The sequence below is a fragment of the Leuciscus leuciscus genome (assembly GCF_965113295.1).
Source record: "Leuciscus leuciscus genome assembly, chromosome: 12".
Lineage (NCBI taxonomy): Eukaryota > Metazoa > Chordata > Actinopteri > Cypriniformes > Leuciscidae > Leuciscus > Leuciscus leuciscus.
The window spans coordinates 12,941,639-12,966,128 of record NC_138736.1 but is presented as its reverse complement, the minus strand read 5'-3'; the positions used below and the strand labels follow the sequence as shown (position 1 = coordinate 12,966,128).

At 36.7% G+C, this 24,490-nt stretch overlaps 1 protein-coding gene and 3 long non-coding RNA genes across 4 annotated transcripts; all 4 read left to right on the top strand.

Moving 5' to 3' along the window:
- Positions 1 to 614: 614 nt before the first annotated feature.
- Positions 615 to 2,353, top strand: LOC309510675 (uncharacterized protein; the record flags this gene model as incomplete). The annotated part of the gene is made up of 6 exons (XM_082185548.1): positions 615 to 993; positions 1,486 to 1,556; positions 1,700 to 1,876; positions 1,973 to 2,031; positions 2,108 to 2,158; positions 2,288 to 2,353. Exons 1-6 carry the CDS (start codon positions 794 to 796, stop codon positions 2,351 to 2,353), a joined length of 624 nt encoding a protein of 207 aa, XP_082041674.1. The 5' UTR covers positions 615 to 793.
- Positions 2,354 to 5,234: 2,881 nt separating this feature from the next.
- LOC309511723 lies at positions 5,235 to 6,565 on the top strand. Its single transcript, XR_014210757.1, has 3 exons — positions 5,235 to 5,373; positions 5,597 to 5,704; positions 6,488 to 6,565. It is a non-coding gene; the product is annotated as an uncharacterized lncRNA (long non-coding RNA).
- A 7,680-nt stretch (positions 6,566 to 14,245) lies between these two features.
- LOC309511250 lies at positions 14,246 to 15,115 on the top strand. Its single transcript, XR_014210559.1, has 3 exons — positions 14,246 to 14,425; positions 14,529 to 14,708; positions 14,903 to 15,115. It is a non-coding gene; the product is annotated as an uncharacterized lncRNA (long non-coding RNA).
- A 402-nt stretch (positions 15,116 to 15,517) lies between these two features.
- Positions 15,518 to 16,858, top strand: LOC309511244. The gene is made up of 4 exons (XR_014210554.1): positions 15,518 to 15,853; positions 16,014 to 16,140; positions 16,249 to 16,486; positions 16,766 to 16,858. It is a non-coding gene; the product is annotated as an uncharacterized lncRNA (long non-coding RNA).
- The last annotated feature ends 7,632 nt before the right edge of the window (positions 16,859 to 24,490 follow it).

Below are 24,490 nucleotides of genomic sequence, written 5' to 3'. Positions count from 1 at the left end.
TATCTTTTAAACATGAGATCACAAAACAAAAAGCTTATAAAAACAATACAAATTTTAAAGCTTTTCAAATACATATAACTGCCCTGATATTATAAACTTTAATTTCTGTATTTATTATTAATTTTTAATTTTATTATTATTATGTACATTTATACTTTAGTTGTTGTTGTTATTCTTTGGTTTATACATTTTGAATTGTATTTACAGTGCCTTGCATTCATTTAGTTTTTTGTTGCATTGTAGGCTACTTGAAATGTTTGTAATTTAAATAAATAAATAAAAAGCACAATATGTTATGTATACCATACATAAAAAGATGTATTTCTAAAATCAATACTTTCAATATTATAATATTATATATTATATGACGTTACTGTCACAAAAATAGCTTTAATGGTTCTGTTTTTTTGTTTTTTTTTTAAGCAAGTCTGGAGGCTAATGAAATGAAACAGATGAGAATCATTTTCCCATCTAAATACAGTTGATTTTATTGTAATGTGATGATTCTGATGAATCAGAAAAATAAACAAATATAACATTCGCTTAGGCTGTTTTTTAAATGGACCAAAACAAAGTGAAACCAACGTAACAATTTGAAGTGACCAGGGGCCTGTTTCAATAAGGAGGTTCAACCAACTCTGAGTTAAAACTTGAACTCTGAGTTGACTTACTCTGAGATGGGAAACTCTGAGTTTTCGGTTACAGAACAGCTGAAATGAGTTAGTTCAATCAACTCTGAGTTGACTGACTCTGAGTTAAGCGCGTGCACCACAACTATAAAAAGCCATTATCAATGGAGCGCAGATATTATGAGTCACCATGGCAACAGCGCCAGACAAAAAGAGGTCTTCATATTTTTCACCAGCAGAACTGGATGTGCTTATGCAAGCATATGGAGAGTACGAACATATATTTAAAAAAAAAAAGCAACACGGCTGCAGCGGCGAAGGACAGAGAGTTAGCTTGGGAGAAAATAGCTGCTCGAGTCAATGCGTAAGTTTACATTTGAATTACTGTTATACAGTGTTGTGTGTAATTTAATTTCTATGTAATCTAAAAACTGTAATTTAATTTACTCCGTAATTTAAAGTAAAATCTGATGTAATTGCATTAAATGCTGCATAAACTATAAAGCAATTCTGTATAAAACAATAGTGGATTTAACATCAAATTTTAAAAGATATATTTTTTCAAGAATAATTCATGCAATTGTATAATGTTTATTTGAAAGCATTAAAAGTGCAGTTTCTTGTCTCTCCTTGTATTGTTCAAGTGGTTGAGGTTGATATGGGATTTAAAAAGTAATTAGTAGGCTAATAAGTAGACCAATACTTCCTAGAGATAGTCATTATTACATTAATCTAATTACACTGTTGAAGATGTCATTTGTAGTTAGTAATACAAGTAACTTACCCAACTGTTATAATATCAGAGGTGAAAGAACAGTAGCCTATGTTATTCAACCTAATTTTAATTTTCATGTAGGTGCAATCCTGCAGGCATTAAAAGAACATGGCAGCAGCTGAAAATGAAATATAAAAACATAATTCAATCAGGTAAGGCTTGAACATATCATGGTTGTAGTCTACCTGACTTTACAAACATTTGACATATAAATAACTAAATAGCATCCAGTGTCTAGCAGTGCAGCAGCATTTTTGACATGGGTCTAAATGTTCATTCTCATTTGACTACTCAGCCAACAGAAAGAAGGCAGAGGCTCGCAAAACGGGGGGAGGACCTGCACCACCACCTCTGACAAATGCAGAGGAGATGGCCCTGAGCCTGAATGCTGGAAGGCCAATGGCTGAGGGAATTCCTGGAGGGACTTCATCAGAGCCAGTCACTCCAGAAGATTTAAGTGCCTTCATAAAATGTAAGAGGTCTACCTATGTGTTGTGTTTTTATATAGGCTATTTGTGATATTTCCATTTATTTTACTTTGGGGTGGGTTTTTCGTTGGTACCAACAGATTCTGATGGTAATATCTGTCTTTTGGAGCCTCCTGTCCCAACAGAACCACAGGCAGTTGTAAGTCGCCTACTCAATACACCAGAAATTATTACAAATAGTGTTATAAAGTGTACTCAAATGCTCATCTTCACAGGATGATGGGGATGAAGAAACAGTTTCTGCTGCCACAGAGAGGCCTACAGAGGTAATGTTAATATTATGTGTCTATCAAACAATCTACACATTCACATTTCTTCACCTTTTTTTATGTGGAGTAGCCTATAGAATCTAAGTTTAAATCTAAGTATAAACATGTATTTTTATCTCTCCCCAGAGTGTGGAAGAACAGCAAGAGGATGGTCCATCAACTTCTGATGCACAGATGAACACAGTTCAGTGATTTTCAGTAAATGCCACAGTTTAATATTGTAGAATTTTAGAACTACATTATGTAACTGTAATCTACTGTATTTTCAGTTGCCAGTTAAGGAGTTATATAGACTTCTTCTTATTAAAAAGATAGAAAAAAACAGCAAAGAACTTGTATACTTGGACCGCCAGATCCAAAAGGCAGATCTGGAAATTGAGATTCTGAAACTAAAGCTAGAGGTGAGTGCATGGTCACAGGTGAATTCTAAGTATTGAAAATATATTAAAATCTTTTTCTTTTTTTTTTAATGTGTAGGAAATAAAGAACACCATATAAATTGCTGTGATTTTGTGTTTATTCATTTTTATTTAATTTTGTGGTTGGTTGGTTGTGGTGGTGGATATAATGTGTATTAATCTGTGAAGACATTTCGGCATATCATATCCCGGACTACCCTTCCCTCCTGGAAATCTGCCGGGTTGATGGGGTCTTCCTCTGGGTCTTGTATTTGTAGGGCAGGGTGTTGCTCCCCTCTAATTATGGCAATATTATGGAGAACAACACAGGCCACAATAATGTCGCAGGCCCTTTCAGGGGTTACCCTGAGGTGACGTAGGCACTGGAAACGTGCTTTCAACAGGCCTATGGTCATCTCCACCCGGGCTCTCGTCCTGCAGTGTGCCACATTGAAGCGGCGCTGGGGGCCTGGTTCAGGTTCTGGGTAAGGGGTAATTAGTGTTGGTCGGCATGGGTAACCCCTATCTCCCAGCAGAAAGCCATCAATCTCTCCTGTAAGAAAGTTCACATTGCTTTAGAGCTGCATAGAAGTTCCCCAGTAAGTGTGTAGTGCAGACATTGAAATACATGCATTTACTTACCCCTTTCCAGTCTGTTGCTCAGCGTTGACTCACGATACATTCGTGAGTCATGAACAGAACCGGGCCACTTGGCCTCCACATTTGTAATGAGATGTGCAGCATCACATATGATCTTGACAATGCAAAGAATGAGACATGTTATAGTATTGTGATGTAGTCTTTAACCATTAGAAACAACAGGCTGTCAGTGTACCTGCACATTAATACTGTGGATGGACCTCCTGTTGACATAGTCCGCTTCATTTTCGGAAGGTGCAATGATGGGAATATGTGTGCCATCAATGCATCCAACCACATTCGGAAATCCTAAAATGAATTCTAATTATTAGTTTACTTCCAGGGGTCGCAGCAATATGCTCTTAACTGAACGTCATTTATCAGGTTAGCCTCATTTAAACCGATTTATACATCACTGACCTGCAATCCTGTGAAACTCCTCTTTGATGGCTCTCACGGGTTTGTGCCCAGGAAACAGCACAAAAATTCGGAGAAAGCGCTTAAGAGCGAGGCACACTTTCCTTACAACTCTGCAAACAGTAGCCTTACTGATATGTTCTGCATCCCCAATGTTATACAGAAAACTACCATTTGCAAAGAAACGTAATGCAACGCAAAGCATCTGCTCGGATGTTAGAGCACGGCCGCGATGGCTGATGTTTCTGATGTAAGGATGGATGAGATTATGGATGTATCTTATTGACTGTAAAGAAAAACGGTACCGCTCAAATAAAAATGAATATGGATATGACAAAAAATCCACTCTGGGTCTCAAAATCCTCTCCCGACGTAAATGCAACTCCCTACGGATTAATGCAGCCTCTTCATCCACAGGATCGTCCATGAAAGGACATGCCATTTCATTCACTTAATTTGATGCGCTCTGCGTGACTGAAATGTGCGCAATGAATGAATACAGAAAGAATGAATGAGGTGTTTAAATACCACTTCCTCTTTAAAAAAGGGGAGGAGACCGAAAGAAACTCTGGGTTTCCCGAAGAAAACCTGCTCCCGACCAGGTTAGGTTCACAGAGTAAGTTGCCATGGTAACTGACTCTGAGTATAAGTTACCTCTCTTTCTGAAACAGGCTTGACTTACTCTGCTTTCTCAGGTTTAACCTACCTCCTATTCTGAAACAGAAAACTCAGAGTTTCCCTCATTTCAGGGTTAACATACTCAGAGTTTTCACTTAACCTCCTTTCTGAAACAGGCCCCAGACCACTGACATTGATAATAAATATTATTAAAAAATATATATAAGATTGCACCACAAGACGACGTTCACTTGCAGAGCAAATTTAGCACGTTTATAGTTAACTCAACTGGGTAGCAATTGTGAACAATTTTAATAGAGGATTCAAAAATAATTTGGATTTCTTCACCACTACTACTAACCGGTTGGATGGTGTATTAGTGATATTGAAAGCTGATTGGCCTTGATATATATGCGGAAAAGTTATTTATATGATGTCCGATTTATTCTCTCTTGTGCCTTTTTGCGCGCATTTTCCACGGGTTTTAATAATAAAACTGGTCTGAAAGAATGAAAATCATATTAAAGAAAACGTCAACATTAAGGTTGCAATTATTTAATAAATCAGAGTCGATGTGCGCGTGCATGCGTGGTTCGAATTTTAGTTGCTATGTAGGTTATGAATTCTGACTGCAAATATATTTACACTCGAACCGGTCCTGTCTGGGCGTGCGTGCATGTTATGATTCGAATGTTAGTTGCTATGGCGACGCGTTTTATGAATTCTGCGATCTGCATGTATCTCTCTGCTCAACGATCGACCGCTGTCTGTTGGTTGAGAGACGAGGCGAATTAACAGACTGACTTTTGCGGAGAATTTTCTGGCCGAAACTTGCTACTTTGAAGCTTTTCTGGATTGCTGAGAGGACACTTATATTCTTGAAGGACATCGGAGGATATATACTTTTTGAAAAAGGATATATAATTTAATTATATTATATAATTCATATAATTTCTGATAATACTTTTGTTTGATATTTTTTTTCAGGGGAGTAACGTTATTTCTGAGGAGATTTCTACTGTATTGTATTGTATTGTATTGTATTGTATTGTCTTGTCTTGTATTTAGTTTGTACCGATTTTATTGCAGTTTGGAGGAGGTTGGCGATGGCTCGTAATTTCATGATGGGCGAAAGAGGAAGTGAGTGCTTTAATTTTTAATTTATTTGTTATGGTGTGTTGTACAATGACTGACTGATCCCATTTGATCCCATTTATTTGATTCATTGCATGTGAAATAAACTTGAATTGAATTTGAGTAACTTAACTGAAGTAAAAATCTGTAATTGACCACAGACATTGATTAACGTTATTGATTATGATTAAACTAACGTTATGTGATATGTGAAATATTCCATCCTTAGAGCACTCCAGATCCAGGAGAGCTGCTTTCGGTCAGACGGCTGGTCGGGAGGTTTGGAGGCCCGATTCTGATGACCGTGATCAGGATCCGCTGCCCAGAGATGGACAAAGTAAGTTACACAATTTCCTTACTTGAGTGAAAGTAAGTTACAGATACTTCTGGTGAAATATTACTCAGTTACAAGTAAAAGTTGAAAAGACTGATTTTTACTTGAGTAAAAGTACAGATTGTACTTGTTTTTAAAAGTACTTAAGTATGAAAAGTAAAAAGTAAATGTCAATGCATTGTTTTATTATTGTTTGTAATACTTACAGTACATTATGCCTCTGAATCTATGCCTGCCTACCTACCCACCCTCATATCAATATATAATTTATTTCTAGAACACAGTTCCTGTAGTGGGATTGAATGTGAGATTGAATAAGTGCTCTCAATAACGTCCACAATAGTTTCTGGTTGTTCCCTCAAATAGTGCCCTATTTAAAGATTTTTGGCTTTTAGGATGAATATGTCAGCCACTGTTATAAGCTAGTGTGCTCCAAAACAATGACAAAATGAGCATTTAAAAGACCAAACCCAACATTGAAAATGAAAGTCAGATTGATGTCAGAATCCAACTACTTTCTACTCAAGGACCTTGACAGAAATGTAACGTTAGTGGAGTAAAAAGTATGATGTCTTTCAAATGTAGTGAAGTTAAAGTAAAATGTTTCCAGAAAAAATAGTACTCAAGTAAAGTACAGATACTCAAAAAGTGTACTTAAGTACAGTACTCAAATAAATGTACTTTGTTACTGTCCACCTCTGCCGCTGCCAGACCCGACCCAGAGCCAGGATCGTCCTGGATATTTACCATCTCTGTCTTCTGAGTTTTCTGTTTCTGTGTCCACAGGTCAGGCTCACGGGACGAGGGCGAAGCAGAACCCAGATGTTGGACGTCCGTCCACTTCATCTAACCACTCTCGCAGAGGTCCGAAAAGGGTTTTAATAAAGATGTAATGGCTTAGTTTCTATTTCTATTTTCAATGGCTGATTTGTCAACTAAACCAACTAAAGTAACGATAACACTTTATTTTGATGGTCCCTTTTGAACATTCTGTCGACTATACGTAACTTTGCAACTACATGTCGACTAACTCTCATTAGAGCATCAGTAGACACTTGTACTGACAACAAGTAACTTTTCAACTACATGTCAACTTATTTTAACCCTACCAGTCTACTAATACTCTACTAATACAGGGTCCCCGCGGATCCTTAAAAAGTCTTAAAAGGTCTTAAATTCGATTTTTTTAATTTAAGGCCATAAAAAGTCTTAAGTCTTATTTTTACTTATGAAAGGTCTTAAATTTTAGATGACACTTTGACTTAGACTTATCTAAATGCTTTCGAAATTAAAACTATCTAATTAGCATAGGCCTACGTAGGGGAGCGCGGGGCACAACCTAACGCGGGGCTAGTTGTAACACGCTTGTTTTAAATACTTCCGCACATGCATGGATGACGAAACTTTGTGTATTTACTAGTTGCCATATCAACACTATATAGAAAAAAAAATTCCGCCCAAATTATTATTTTTTTGGGAAGATATCCATAGACATTTATTAAACCATAGCAAAAGTAAATTTCTTACTTAAGTAAATTTTTCATCTCTATTTTTTGTGTTTATTTAAAATAAGACAAATCTGATATTATTTTAGTCTCCAAGATGTTATTTAACAGTTGAGATAGTTATTTAATGCTTCGCTAACTAGCAGAAGACACTAGCAGGGTTTAAATCCCAGTTGTGCAGGCGGGGGCATGGTTGTAACACTGCGTTACAATGTGCCCCTATTAGAAATATGCTATTATATTCTATACTTTTATTAATTTTATTGGGAAAACTTGAGAAAAAGGTGAATAAAGACTGAGAGTCAATGTTCAGAAATGACTAATTATTTATTTGTTTTGAACTATGTTGTATAGCTGTGTTTTCCTGTGTTCGTAGTCAAAACTCAAAAAATTGTTTATAGGCCTATTTAATTATTAAAAATTGCCATTATTTTATATGAAAAGGTTTTTTAATTGTATTTTATTTAGAAAATATTTTAGTTTGTTTTGTATATATTTTTTATTAGATCAGATAACATTTGAAGCTGTCATATGTTATGTTACAATGTGCCCCTCACATGTTACAATGTTCCCCACCTATGGGGCATGTTGTCACATTTCACTTCCATTCTTTCGGGGTATGTCAAGAAAAAAGTATATACTGTATTAATAAAACAAAAACACATAATTGTACTAGACATGTGGGAAAAAATAAATACTCTGAACCATAAGTAGATTTACACAAACTGAGAAAGTCAAAAAGCGTTAGGTTGTGCCCCGCTCTCCCCTATTATTATTTTTACTTTGTGGATTTGTCACTTACGGCGTCTGTCTCCTGCACGCGAGAGGAGAGAAGAAAACGAGTAAATGTCAGTTCGATTGTAAGTTCATTCTTTATGTGCTTAGGAGTGTGCAATATTGTCTATGAACTATGATGATATTTTAATCATTGTTTTAACTATGTACGAGGCACTGCGAGTGCGAGCTGACATCGCGTTTGTCTCTCAGGCTTGCTTTCACTGCGTGATGTGTCAGTGCAGTTATAGATGTCCCCAAATTAGTTTTTGTCTTATATTTATATCATATTATGTTGTTATATTAGAATATCACATGATCAAGAGTGCCGTTTTCCTTTGCACAATTGCAAATGTGCTATTTATTTTATACAACAGTTAAATTAACAATAAAGTTAACATTGTGAGTTACTTCTTGGACACAATATTGTCAATTTTCACTTTATATCGCCGACGAGAATTTCATAATGAAGCCGTAGTCCAACAGACAGATTTGTTTTTTACTGAAATCCGCGTTTTGAACGAATCATTTTAACGATTCAATGAACAATCACTTGTTTTCTGAACGAATCAGCCGTTTGAACCATAGACTTCATATAGATAGACGCTCTATCGACCGCTACTGCCTACTGGCGCGGATGAGCCGTGGGGCTGCCATCTTAGACCGGTCACCCGCTCCACTCAGTGTAATCTGTATGGCAGGTGCAATGAGCTGTCAGCGCATTTAATTAATCATACCTCACTGAATACCGAACAGATTTTCACGCGGGTTTGTTTGCTGCAAAGGTCATTCATGTAGCTATTATACAGGACACATGGTTCGGCGTATTTTAATATTCATAGTTGGCTTAACAGTAATATAATATTCTGATATAAAATATGTGATGTAGGATATAAGCTATTTTATAAATCACACACTATAAATATGATAAAGAAGCAGAAACAGATAGTTGCAGTAAAGTAAGATATTTTAATAAGTTGAAGAAACGTGTGTTTTACATTTACATTGCTTCCTGATATCACGTGCGCAAACACAAATAACCTATATTTATATATATATAAAACAGTTATGTCCGGTCGAACAATGTATGAATTAACTTAAGATTGGATTGCGGTAAAAGTAAGTTTCGTGCCTCTTACAAGTGCTTTCGAACTTCTTTCTGATCTGAATGGTATGTGGAAAACACTTGAGTTGACGGAGGGAGAAAACACGCAACTGAATGCCTTTTCAAGCGTCTCAATACTTGAAAAACCACAGGAAACTACTTTTAAACACGAAATTACTTGATTTACAGAGGGTCTATTCGCACGTTTATAAACGTTAACGTTACCTGAGGTAATTTTCCTGGACCTTTTTACAGAAGGTAAAAGTCGCTGTAATCTTTACTGACATTGTCCGAAATGATTACTGAGATGGCACATTCGGACGGGACTAAAATAACCGAGAAGCTCTTGTAATTATTACTTTACCCCACCTCTCCATGTCAGGTGAACACCGGCTGGTGCAGTAAACATTGCCTAGCTAACGTTAGCTGGCTACGATATCAGTACAGTAATATCAAAGATCCTTGCTCCTTCTCAATTATCTGGTAATATTCTATTCACAAAATACAACCAATAGTACGGTAATGTTAAAAGTAATCCCCCGGGCCCTATTTGCGATGGTCCGTCGATTAGAACAGGAAAATACTCCACAGTGCTCTAGCATCTTAACTGCTGCCACGCAACGAAACTAGGAACACGACCGGTTTAAGATGGCGGCCGCATTTCTCAGTGCCCAGCGGCCAATAGGGCATCTAGTCTCTATATAATATCTATGGTTTGAACAAATCGGTTGAATAAATGACTCCAACAACTCGCTTATTAAGACAGTGACTTGCCGCCACCTACTGGTGGTTTTAGTTTCATATTTAAAGTATTCTTTAATTAAAACATAAAAAAACTGTACAGTAAATCATTAAATAATTTAAAAATATCATCTAATTATTATCGACAAAACGTTGAAAATATCGAGACATATTTTTGTCAATATTGCGCACCCCTAATGTACGGTATTCATTTTGATTTCTTCAGGTCTTAAAAAGGTCTTAAAAAGCCTTAAATTTGACTTTAAAATATGTGCAGGTACCCTGTAATACTCTAATGAGAGTTAGTAGACATGTAGGTGCAATTTTACTTGTAGACAACTGAATGTCTGTTGGGAGGAGCATTTTACTATTAAGATTTGAATAGTAAAATGTAAGTTATATCATTATGTCATTGCTTAATTTGATGTCAGAGATGGGTCTAATAGTTGTTTTCATTAGTTTTTTCTTCATTTCAGAAAAAGCTCCAGAACGTCTTTGGCTCAGGATCTGGAAGGCTACGAAGGGACTTTTCAGCTGCTGTTCCGGTAGTGCTGTGACTGTTGTGGAGCGTTTTATTCCTGAACCATCATCGTCACCTTCTCCAGATCACTCCGGCGTCAAGCCAAATAATGGTAAATCATTATTTCTCCAACATTATTTTAAACAGTATTATCTTGTTTTCCACTCAAAATAAGGCTTGTTTTTACAGAATATTAAAATTATTTCCCCCATTATAATATTATTTTCTCGACCAGCGCTGACATTTTTTAAATAAAACAATGGATCTAGCAACAGACACTCTACTGATTATAAGTAACTTTTCAACTACATGTCAACTTATTCTAACCCTAACGGTCAACTAATACTCTACTAATACTCTAATGAGAGTTAGTAGACATGTGCAGTGTTACTTATAGACCAATTATAGGTTTGTAAACATCCAGGATGTGTGCGCATCGTGGTTGCAGAAAGACCCGTTTAACAGCTGATCCTTACACGGATAAGAATAATACTAATAGCTCGATTTAAAACATTTTATATGTAATTTTCGTAATGTTCTCCGCATATTTTTTTGACCACTTTTGGTCCCGACATGCGCAGTAGAACCTGCGTGACGCCGTGTGACGTAGGGTGATAATTCTCCTATAGACTTATAGAATGTCTTAAAGGGATACTTCACCGTTTTTTCATATTAAACTATGTTATTCCCTTAACTAAGACGAGTTGATACATACCTCTATCGTCTCAGTGCGTGCACTAAATCCCTCTGTCTTGCGGCGAAACTTTGTTAGCCCAGTTCATTTAATATGGGCCAAGCAGAGAAGCTACCAAACACCTCCACGTTTTCCCTATTTAAATACAGTTACTCGCGAAGTGTAACTCGACCTAGGACGGTGACACAAAACAAAACATTGCGCTTTTCTAAGCGTGTAAAATGGATAACTATTTTGTATGGCGGAATACCATAGCAAGTGCTTGTAAGCACTTCGACTTGGCGTAGTAATATCTTCACTCGTGAAAAATCCTCTCACCGGCCCCCGCTCCCTCTAGTGAAGATATTACTGCGCCAAGTCGAAGTGCTTACAAGCACTTGCTATGGTATTCCGCCATACAAAATAGTTATCCATTTTACACGCTTAGAAAAGCGCAACGTTTTGTTTTGTGTCACCGTCCTAGGTCGAGTTACACTTCACGAGTAACTGTATTTAAATAGGGAAAACGTGGAGGTGTTTGGTATCTTCTCTGCTTGGCCCATATTAAATGAACTGGGCTAACAAAGTTTCGCCGCAAGACAGGGGGATTTAGTGCACGCACTGAGACGATAGAGGTATGTATCAACTCGTCTTAGTTAAGGGAATAACATAGTTTAATATGAAAAAACGGTGAAGTATCCCTTTAAAGGGACCAAAATAAAGTGAAACCAATTTTTTCCAACATTCATCTGACATTTTCGGAACATTCCGAGGACATTCAAAAGTAACGTTCCCATAATGAAAAATTATAAAATAGAATGTTCCTTTAACCAAGATAAAACATTTTTGAAACGTTGAAAAAACTGGACGTTTTGAACGTTCAGGGAACATTTAGAAATAATGTTTTCTTAATTGAATGGGAATGTTAGCAAAACGTTCTCAATAAGGCATGAGCTCGATGGCTGTCTGACACACACCAGAAACACACGCAGAGAAAGCCGCTTCACAGACTGCATACGATCCAGAAAAGAATTCAATTTCACCACTTATTTCTCTTGAATTGTCAAAAACATGCAAAATTGTCAAAATGGCTGTCGTGCCGAGTATTACAGAGTCGGTTATGTCATAAATAAGACATTGCTATGCATTTAATAAATGTGTTTAATAAAATATATCTATATTTAGATATGGCCCATATGATCTTTACCATTACAAGAACTGAGCCACATGTGCCAGAGTTGGCCAAATGAAGCCTGGAAATGTATGTTTTCTTTTTAATTAAAGGTCAGATAAAATAAGAAAAATAACTGTAGCGTTGAATCGGAATCACCTCGTAATCGTGATAATAGTGAAATAAAATTACTATTAATATTGTGAAATAATATGTTGGGACATTTATGCAGGCATTAAGCAGAAGTCAGGTGGATAGCGTGAACAATTCCCATTACTTTAGATTTGTAACTTTACAGATAAGATTTGAATAGTAAAATGTAAGTTATATCATTATGTCATTGCTTAATTTGACGTCAGAGATGGGTTTAATAGTTGTTTTCATTAGTTTTTTCTTCATTTCAGAAAAAGCTTCAGAACGTATGAAGAAACCTGGTCGTTTCCGTAAGCGCTGGAAGGGTTTTTTCAGCAGCTCAAGAAATGTTGTGGAGCCTTTTATTCCTCCAGCAGATCCTGTTCCTGAACCATCATCGTCACCTGCTTCAGATCACTCCGGCGTCAAGCCAAATAATGGTAAATCATTAATTCTCCATCATTATTTTAAACAGTATTATCTTGTTTTCCACTCAAAATAAGGCTTGTTTTTACAGAATATTAAAATTATTTCCCCCATTATAAAATTATTTTCTCGACCAGCGCTGACATTTTTTAAATAAAACAATGGATCTAGCAACAGACACTCTACTGACTATAAGTCTACTAATACTCTACTAATACTCTAATGAGAGTTAGTAGACATGTAGGTGCAATGTTACTGATAGACTTATAGAATGTCTTAAAGGGACCAAAATAAAGTGAAACCAAAGTAACAATTTGATGTGACCACTGACATTGATAATTAATATAATAAAAAAATAATAATAGGCTCGGACAGCGTCGAGGGGAGCTGGAGTAGCGATGGATTGGAGAGCCCAAGCGAAAGGGGTTTGTCCAGGTCCAACAGCTTCGAAGGGTTTCTGTGTCCTCCGCTGCCGGGTCAAGTTCCTGTCGAGCCAACAGAGACATCAACTGGCCGAACTGCTCGGCGTGCCGTGAGGGCTTCTCCTGTGAACGAGAGCTTAACAGGTGAGACTGAAATAAGGCTGGGCAGTGCAAAGTCTACAGATAGAGATTTAGCTATTTCATGCATAACTGAGTCAAGTTTTTAACACGTCCGATCACATTTACTGTTGCTCGACCAGCACTGATATTTTTTAAATAAAACAATGGATCTAGCAAGCTAATAATTGTCTCATATTTTTCTGTTTGTTTTTCAGAGTCCTTTGAGTCTCTCTATAACGTGGAAAAGTTAATTGGATCCGGAGTATTTGGCAGGGTTTTCCTGGGAACACGCAAATTTGATGGCAAAAAGGTAAATCTTACTGAATTGTACAAACATTTTGCTCTTGCATGCATCAAAACACATTTAAAACAATTTACAGATGGTTTAATACTTAATACAAGGCCAGGTGCTTGACAACTGTTACTGTTATTGAAACTGTTTTTTTGTTGTTTTTTTGTGCAGGTTGCCATCAAGCGGATACGCAAGATTGACAATGATCGTTATCTTTATATTGTAAGTTGGCCAAAACCTGAATGTGTATGGAGTTGTTTAAGTGCAGATTACTGTAGTTAATACACCTGTAGGAAGCATTAGGTATAAATGTGATCAACAAATAAGCCTAGAGGCACCAAATAACTTTGAGCTAAAAAGGCTCTTTTGAACGCATCTAAAAAGATCAAAGAGTAGTACATTTCAAAATGATGTTTTTTTCAGATTTTTACCCAGCTAACCTTCTGTCTGCTTCTTCTCTCTAGCCTGGGAATCCCAAACCTCTCGTTACAGAAGTGGCGCTGCTGATGATGATGAGGCGAGAACCCATAAGCCCCTTCGTCATACAACCGTACGAGTGGTTTGAACATCCTAAAGAATTCACTCTGGTTATGGAGTATCCGGAGGCCTACGAGACCTTGTATGACATAATCACTCGTCAACCTTGGAGTGACTGGTTCTCACGGGTCGTCATGAGACAGGCTGTGCGGGCAGTGCTACACTGCATCCATCATGGTGTTTTCCATAATGACATTCATTTGGAGAATTTCCTGTTTGAGAAAGACACGCTAGATCTCAAGCTGATAGACTTTGGCTGCGGTCAGCTATTTAGTAGTGAAGGCTACGAGAGCAACATATACAGGGGTGAGCATTTTGGGAGTGTGGAAACCTGAAGGTAGTGACTTACAAATTTTTTGATGATGCTTTAAAAAAAAAGCTCAACAATGTGCAAATGTCTTCCTTACAGGATTTCGGGAATACTGCCCACCTGAAGTCATTACAGAACCTCGATTCCACGCCGTCCCAGCAAATGTCTGGTCTCTAGGAGTGTTGCTGTACGAGTTGTCGAACTTTTGTCTTCCTTTTCGTAATAGAACGGAAATCACACAAGCCGAAGTTACATTTCAGAACCCCAACTTATCCAAACGTGAGTGAATAATGATGATAACATTGATAAACACACATAAAGCAAACGAGTTGTACAGAAAGTTAAAGGTTGTAGTGTGTCAGAATTTTTATATATACTGTAGCTCAACGTACACCGAGAGCATCGCTGTTTTCAAAAATGCCAGGTCACATGGTCATGACTAACCAGCTCTCTCCTTATTAAAATGTGTACAGACTGCAGGGATTTGATTGGACAGTGTCTAGCTCGGGATCCAGCTGAACGCCCCAGCTTAGAGCAGATGTTACAACATCCATGGTTTGTTCGTACACTACGCTAGATTGGAGAAGCTGAGGAGATTCACTCGATCAGTTTCAGGTGTGTGGAAGTGTAACAAGCAGAGTAGGATTATTATCTTTTGTCTTAAATTCTGGATTATTTGTAGTGAGATTTTCAAATTTGTGTTCATTGTAATGTTCTTGTTATAGTCAAATCACCTTCATTTATATAACGCTTGATACTATATAATAATGGTAAATCATTATTTCTCCAACATTATTTTAAAAAGTATTATCTTGTTTTCCACAAAAAAATAAGGCTTGTTTTTACAGAATATTAAAATTATTTCCCCCATTATAATATTATTTTCTCGACCAGCGCTGACATTTTTTAAATAAAACAATGGATCTAGCAACAGACACTCTACTGACTTAAAGGGACCAAAATAAAGTGAAACCAAAGTAACAATTTGATGTGACCACTGACATTGATCATTAATATTATAAAAAATAAAAATAAAACAAAAACAGTTTTTGATATCTGAAATGTTCCATCCTCAGGCAGCTCCAGATCCTGGAAAACTGCTTCCACAGATTTTTCTCCGGGCATCACATCCGCCATCGCTGCACTGACGAGAATGTCTCCCAAGCGTTGGGCTGGATGTAATAATCCACATAGCCTCTCTCTATTTACTCCCGAAATCTGAACCGCTGAAGACGAGGTGGATTAAGTTTGTTTTTGAAGAAAATGCTCCCTCAACTCTACCAAAATTCGTTTATGTCTGCTCGAATCATTTTACACCGGACAGCTTTTTGAATGAGGCTCAGTATAAAGCAGGTTTTGCAAAAAAATGGCTCCTGAAGGATGTAGCAGTGCCAACTGTTCGTGATCCAGCTACACATCTAGAAGTATGTATTACGCGTTGGTTTTCCAAATTGCCTTTGAATTTGTCAAGTTCATAATAACATGTTAGACTTATAAAGTTTGAGATAGCATGTGATAGCACCATGAGTCCAGCTATGTTGTTATTTTTTTATCGCGCTGATAGTGGAATCTTTATTTGTTAAGGACAGCACATCAGAACAGAGCAGCCAAACCAGAGATGTTGCTTGCCAGACAGACGCAAAACCGCTGACCAAGTCTGTTGGTACTCAGTCATCAATGAAGACGTTTCATGTTCGCTACAGGAGTTCAGGTATGTTTATGTATTACATGATACTGCTTATACAGAGGACCTATAACTAGTCTTGTTACACAATAAGTGTCACATAACAGTAACACACAACTACTTTGTATATTACAGGTGTCCAGACGACAGATACAGTTTCGGACATTGACAGTTTGTCACCAGCAGCTGGTTTAATATTTAGGACCTCTACACCTATAAAGTGGCCATCAAAGAGACCTCGTGTGGAACTGGAGGAAGAGGATGACGAAGAAACCCTAATGGACACATCATCTGTAGTAGCACCTGAAGAGCAAGATTATACATTTGATCCAGCAGAGACGGACACAACTTTAACGGAGACAGCAGACATGTCGTAAGTTTCAAAACTGTGCATTTGTTTTAGAACAGGGGTGTCAAACTGAGTTCCTTGTTGGCCACAGCACTGCAGAGTTTACCTCTAATCATTATTAAACACACCTGAGGCAGCTAATCAACTCTCTAAGGCTCATTAAAAAAGTTCAAGTATGCCTGTTGATCCTTCTGGAACTGAGTTTAACACCCCTGGTTCAGAATTGTATTATTTTTATTATTATTATATTTTGTTACTTTTGTATTTAATATTTGTTAACCAGTACGAGTTTTTGTTTCTTAGTGCTCAAGCAAAATGGCAAAATGAGACGCTAGATCGCCTGAGTGAAAGGGAAAGGGTCATCGTTGGAGGTGACATGAGGGCTGACTCACCAGGTACATAGTTGTAAATAAGAAGGATGCATGGATGCTCGGGTATTTTCCGGATCATGAAGCATAACATGCATAGGTAGTATCTAACTGAATTCAATGCACTCGTGGTAATAATGCTTTGTGTAATATTACTTTCAAAGGCAACTCTGCAAAGTTTGGAAGCTATACATTGATGGACCTTCAGACCAACACCGTTGTGGACACACCAGAGCTGGTTCAGGTGGGAGAGAAGAAATATCAGTATTTAAAAAAATTACATTTTGAGAAGTTTAAAACTTCTGGTTTGTCTAGGATGATTGTTTCGTTCCCTATTCTTGTCTATTTCAGAGTAACGAAGTGGGAGGAAGCTACCACATGGAAAAAGGATTACATAGGAGCTTTGCCCTGTTGGAAGCTCGTGGTGTTAAGGCCAATTTATACTTCTGCGTCGGGTTCGCGTAGAAGGTACGGCGTAGCATACGCATTGACGTGTACCATACGTCGTACCCTTCGCCGTACCCTGACGCGCACCTCCTCAAAAATGTAACTACGCGTCGCGGCGACGCGGACCGCAAGATCTGTGATTGGTCGGCTGGATAGCATCGCGTTTCCTCCTACGCATTTCCGGAATGATCTTCTGCACTCTGCACCGCCCGCCCGCCATTTTTAAATTCCGAAGATCAGTGAAGAGCCATGGAAATAGACCAAGTGACCGAGAGATTGCTTGAAGAAGTGCGGAAATACAGCCATCTGTATGACTCCTTCAGTCGCCATTGCTCGTAGAAACCTAAACTCAAAACAGCCGCGAGGAATGTAAACACAGTGGAACTGGAACATTAAAACCCACCCGCGCCAACTAGCGTTTCGGCGGTGTAACTGCAGAGCAACACAGACATTCGCAGAAGTATAAATGCTCACGACGGCGTCGCCTACGTGCGTATCCTACGACGTACACTACGGCGTACACTCGACGCAGAAGTATAAATTGGCCTTTACTCTGGAGTGTATTGTAACTGACCGCCACCCACAAATACAAAAGTACCTCAGAGCATAGTTCGAATTACAGGGGGTACTGGGGGGTACTATACCCCCCAATGAAGACCCAGTAGGGGACAGAAATATCAGTTTCGGGGGGGTCAGATAATTTTTCTGATATTGTGAAAAAATATAATTACAGTTACAATACAAGTCAACTCCTATTTTCACTGTAGGAACATTTTAATGTAAAGCGATTTCAGACACCCCTATTGTGGACCGTACCATTTTTAACCACCGTGGCTAGAAGCAACGGAGATAGAGAACGACTTCAACTTCTCAAGCAAGTGTCAACGTTGAATGACAAAACGCTAGTTTCATAAAGTATCATTTTTTTCAACATTCCTTATTTGTATATTCAAAAATATTTAAAATAATCTAATTTAATAGTTATAATTTTTCAATGTAAATGATTTAATTTTATTGGTAACAGCCTAGTTGTTACGGCATCCAGTCTCCGTGATTCTCCCTGTACTCAATCTCGAGCGCCCTCTCCAGAATACTAAGAGCATTGCATACTTCTCCTAGTATGGATCATTTATGATTATGCTGCACCTGTTCTGAATGATCACTGATTACTGATACTATATCTTACTCACTCACTCAGCGTCCTGTGCGAAGTATTGTTTCACCCTGTGTTGCATGTCTGAGCGTTTTCCTGAATTATCCTTGCCTTACTTGTTTCCTCGATTGTCTGCAGCCTGACTTCTGACCCAAGCCTGTTCCCCGGACTCTGATTCTCGCTGCCTGCCCTGAACTTCTGCCCGTCTCTTCATTCCGTCGTCTGCCGCCTGCCCCGACCCCTGCCCGTTCCTGGATTACGAGTTCACGCCGTTATTCTGGCCATTCGGCTTATTCGTTTTGCCTGGCTTAACTGGTCAATAAACATTGTTGCATATGGATCTGTCTCTGCCTCCTGAATCGCAACATGTCTAATTATTTTAATTGAATATATTTATCAAATTTAAGAATTTGAAATGAAAGATGGAGCATACATTTAATAAAATTAGGGAAAAATGCCCTTTATAAAGGTACAAAAAATGATTCTGAGTGTTTTCAAACAGTGATGTAATGAAACATTGACAATTTAAGCTTGAAGGGAGTAAAGCCTCTGTTTAGGCTATTAAGGGAATGTAATTTTGCCAAAAGAAGAACTTTTATTTTAAATAAATGTTCATTTTAAATCAGCCTACTTCAGTGTGATGTTACCATATTATCATGCTTAACACTAAGAATTTGAATAATTGTAATGTGATGATCAGATGCAGATATCTAAATCAAAGAATATAGGCGGTTTGCGGGTGGATTTTTTATTTTTAAGGCGAGACACTACAGGTGAATAGGGTAAAATGTTTAAATAATAGATATCACCATGAAACTTCCTCAGTTGATTACTTACACAAGTATATAAAAACAAATGTATTACAAGTTTTAGAAATGTAGTTTTTGGAAAGGTATTTTTTTGAGAAACTTCAATTATTTCGCTATGCAAATATACTTTGTAGCCTGTAGTTACATTGATGCTGCTTACACAATAGCCTACCAAAGAATAAAATATTACAATTATGCTTCCAGAGTCACCAGACCCGTGGAACGTTTCTTTGCAAATAAGCTACATATCTTAATAAGGGTCACCACAATTTATTATTCTTTTTTTCTTAATGAAGGTATATACCCAAGTAATCCATCTTTGTGGAAGGAAGGGAAAATTATCCCATTAATAAAAGACAATCGATTAACTTTTAATGGGCATAACTGTAGACCTATAAGTATTTTGCCTGCGCTCAGTAAAGTCCTGGAAAAGATTATTCATACACAAATTTGTAATTATTTCCAGAATAATAATTTGATGACTATGTTTCAGCATGCAGAAAGGCACATTCTACCAGTACAGCTCTTACACAAATGACTGATGGATGGCTTAGAAGTATGGATAATTCGGAATTAGTTGGTGTGGTCATGTTGGACTTTAGTGCTGCTTTTGATGTAATAGACCATCAAATTTTAATTGAGAAATTACAGAGTTACGGATTTTCTCCTTCTGCTGTTACATTAATGAAAAGTTATCTTTCATATAGAATGCAACGGGTTTTTTATAACGGTTCCTTATCTAATTATAAAAGTTTAGTTTGTGGTTTACCACAAGGTAGTTGTTTAGGCAAATGCTAAGGGCGCCACTCATCCATAGGGGCGCCAGAATGAGTGAACGAGTGCATTTTTTTTTTTTTTTTTTTATATAATAGGCTACTATTTTAAAACCATTAATTCGAAATACTACCAAATAAAAAAATAAATAAAAAAAAAGTCCGGCTCTTCAATCTTCCCCCGCCCATCGAGTGCTTGAAGTGCGTCAGAAACAGAGCGCGCGCGCGATCAGTTGTTGGTAATTTGTTGTGTAGCGTGCGCGACTCCGCATCCAATGTAGACAGCACTGCTTTTGTTAACACACAGCTCGTAGAAACGGGCCTGGCAGCTCGCGCCAGTTCTAGACGCGGTGAAAGTTTCCTGATTGTGACGGAAGGGCGAATTTACATGACATATTATAAATGAGCATAGTCTGCGATAGATACAGTGCCAAAAAGAAGAGAAGAGGATAAAGACAGAGGTAAAGTGATGTAGTGAATGATCAATTTATTGCATAGGAGTAAGATACTATAATTTCATGGCAGTTATTTTTACCTTAAACTTTATGTTAGCAGTTGTTCTGAGTTCTGAGTCCCCAGACTGTGATTTTGTACAATCATGTCAGTTTTAAGACGCATTTTTTATTATCACTTTTTTATTAATGTTTTACTCTACAGTTGTGCAGTTTTTGGGGGATACAGTACAGGCCAAAAGTTTGGACACATTACTATTTTTAATGTTTTTGAAAGAAGTTTCTTCTGCTCATCAAGCCTGCATTTATTTGATCAACAATACAGAAAAAAATGTAATATTGTGATATATTATTACAATTTAAAATAATTTGTTTTCAATTTATTATACTTTAAATTATCATTTATTTCTGTGATGCAAAGCTGAATTTTCAGCATCATTACTCCATTCTTCAGTGTCACATGTGACATCCGGTCTATCACATGATCCTTTAGAAATCATACTAATATGATGATTTATTATGAGTGTTGGAAACAGTTCTGCTGTAATGTGTGTGTGTGTGTGTATATATATATATATATATATATATATATATATATATATATATATATATATATATATATATATATATATATGCTAAATCATGAACACAATGACAGGGTGAAATGGGCTGTGATGCATGGGGCGCCAGGTAAAATCTTGCCTAGGGCAGCAAATTGGTCAGGGCCGGCCCTGTGTTTAGGTCCTCTTCTGTTTTCGGTTTTTATCAATGATTTGCCCTTAACAGTCAAAACAGCGTCAATGACAATGTTTGCTGATGACTCAACTGTTTACTATGCTTCAGATTCATGTGACAAACTCAATCAGGTTCTGTCTAGAGAATTAGATTCAGTGTATAAGTGGGTTAGTGGAAACAAATTAGTATTAAATATATCCAAAACTAAAAGCATGATCATTGGATCAAAACAAAAATTGATGCTTAAACCAAAATTAAAGTTACATTTAGCCGGGCAAAGAATACAAACAGTAGAAAAGGCTAAACTGTTGGGTTTGGTTATTGATAGTAGTCTTTCATGGACAGAACACATAAATACTATTGTTAACAGAATAGGATGCGGCATTGCAGTAACAAAAAAATGCTGTCAGTATGTGAATCAGAAAACTTTAAAAATAGTAACAGAGTCATTAATATTGTGTCACTTGTCGTATTGCACTGAGGTGTGGTCCTCAGCATCAAAAAAGGACTTGACAAAAATTCAGGTTGCACAAAATAAAGCAGCAAGACTTGTTCTGGGCTGCTCAATTGAAACAAGTAGAGATCAGATGTATTCTACTCTTTCATGGCTTACTTTAAACCAAAGAATAACAGTTACTTTAAGTACTATGATATATAACACATTGAAAATGAAAATGCCTATTACTCTGTTTAATCAAATAGTATATTGTAATTCCGTGCATAACCATGACACCAGAAAGGCAAATAATGGTCATATAACGACCCCCTATCCAAAAACTAATTTTATGAAGAAAACATTATTGTATAGAGCTATTGTCATTTGGAATAACATTCCCATTCAAGTGCGTCAGCTTTGTAATAAGCTTTCATTTAAAAAAGGTGTTAGGTGTTTTTTATTGATGTAGGTTTTGTTATTTTGATTTTAAGTAAGGTTATTATAATAATGTTATATTTATTCGGATTATAAATTGAAATTAAATTGTATGTATGAGTATGTGTTTGTTTGTGTATGTAGGTATTGATATGAAATATGTATGTGTTAATTGTTATGACGAAATGTTTTTGTTGTTATGTAATAATGTACATTTTTAGAGCGGACCCCAGGAAGACTAGCTAACTGCATAGACTTTCAGCTAATGGGATCCTAAATAATAAACAAAAATAATGATAAAACTAAAAACGTTCTTGATATGTTTAACATATAGTCTAAATGGTTCTTATGCTTTGCGTGTTCTTCGTTGTTTATTAGTTTTATTTAATTTAATTAAATGTCATTTTACCTGAGAAGTATGAAAAAAAAATCTCTGCGTTTCCCTTAAAGGGAAAGTTCACCCAAAAATGAAAATTTTGTCATTACTTATAACCTCAAGTTGTTCCAAACTTGTGTGAGTTTCTTTCTTCTGTTGAACACAAAAGAAGATATTTTAAAGAATGCTGGTAATCAAACAGTTGACGGTTGCCATTGACTTCCATATTTTTTTTCTAATGGAAGTCAATGGCTACCTGTTTGATTACCAGCATTCTTTAAAATATCTTTTGTGAGTAAATGATGACAGAATTTTCAGTTTTGGGTGAACTATCCCTTTAACAACCTGCTGACAATCACATAACTTCACGGCACAAGCTGATTGCTCCCCATTGCATCTGTAGCCAATGAGCTTGCTGCTCAACATTTAAATAGTTGGTCAATGTTTGCATGTCATTATCATTACATGATAAAATCTTTCGAAAGTTGTCATGATAGAAATACCTTTAAAATTTCATGCATGGATTGCTTCCATCAGTAAAAATCCAGAGGCTGTGAACGGAACACCCTTAACATCTCAAGAAATGGAAAGTATCTGATATTTACACATAAGTGGTAACTCTACTATAAAAAAAACATACTAAAAGTTGTATACCTCAGCTCCCAAATATAACATTTTTGTTCATGTTGTCATTTCTCCACACACCCCTTAACGTATAACCCCTTGCAAATAAAGACACGCTGAGGTAATCTGGTTTGGTGGTGGATGTAAATTGCAATGGTCAGTTGTTTCAGATCAATGCTAATTGAGGATAGGTTCTAGGTCAGAAGAACAACATGTTCTCATGATGTAAAGATGACTTTAGTTGTGCTTCCACTTCCCCTGAATGTAGATTTTATTTGTTAGAAAAGACTGAATACTTTTTTTTTGCTTTTTTTTTATTGAAGTGTTACAGTGTGATACAATCACACTAGCTCTACAGGCCAGAGAGGATTTCTCTGTGCTCTGTGTGAGAATTATAGTTAAGCATTTGCTGCCCTCTTCAGCTCAGACTGGATCATTGCAGATCAAATAGGCCTATGTATAACTGAAGATTAATGTGTAAACATGTAATGATCTTGCAGAAAGTAATGTAATCTGTCACAACTATGGTACTTAATACTTGTGAAAAGGCATCTCTTTGGTCTCCACAACATAGAATATTTGTTATTTAACATACTATATAGAGTGTGAATTTGTCTGTGAATTTATAGTGCGAATACGGTTAAATTCAGTAACCATAAAATATCTATAACTATAAAATCTATAACTATAATATCAGCTGTCTTCTGGTGAATTTAACATTCACTGTAAGAAAAAGATCATGTTTTTTTCAAGGACATCAAGGACTTTTACAGACCTTTCCCTTCAACATTTAAACACTATGCAATGCGTAATTCAAAATACTGGTAAAATACCTGTGAAAAATCAATACATAAATTCCTTCATATGAACACTGTACATTGCAGCATATTTTTACAGACTTTTCTTAGAGTAAAAAATTGTTTCCAGATGTATGATTCAGTTTAACATCTGGTGTTTCTTAAAACCTCCTCAGGATATTGTTAAAATTGTGATTAAACGGAATGTTTTGCACAGTTTTTTACATTCGATTAATTGGTAAATTTGAGCTGAACACTGCAAGGACATACTCTAGATAGAATCAGGAAGGTAAATGGAAACCCTGCAATTTGATTTATTGTTTTTAACCCTTAAACACATACCTTGGGTCTTTAGTGACCGAGACATCATTCACTACCCTCCTCCTCATTCATTTTTTTTTAAGTTAGACATCAACCTTCTTAATATTCCTCAGTCAACTCATTATTAACAAGAAAAAAATGATAAAAGTATAAAAGATTATCTGATTTTTTTTTTTGTAAAAATTGTATAGGGTCGCTAACGAACCGAGGTGTGAAACTGTGGGAGAATTTTTTTTCTGCACAACAATATCAAATCTCTGATGACTGAATAAGTGCAGAGGTGGCAATGTCTGATACATGAC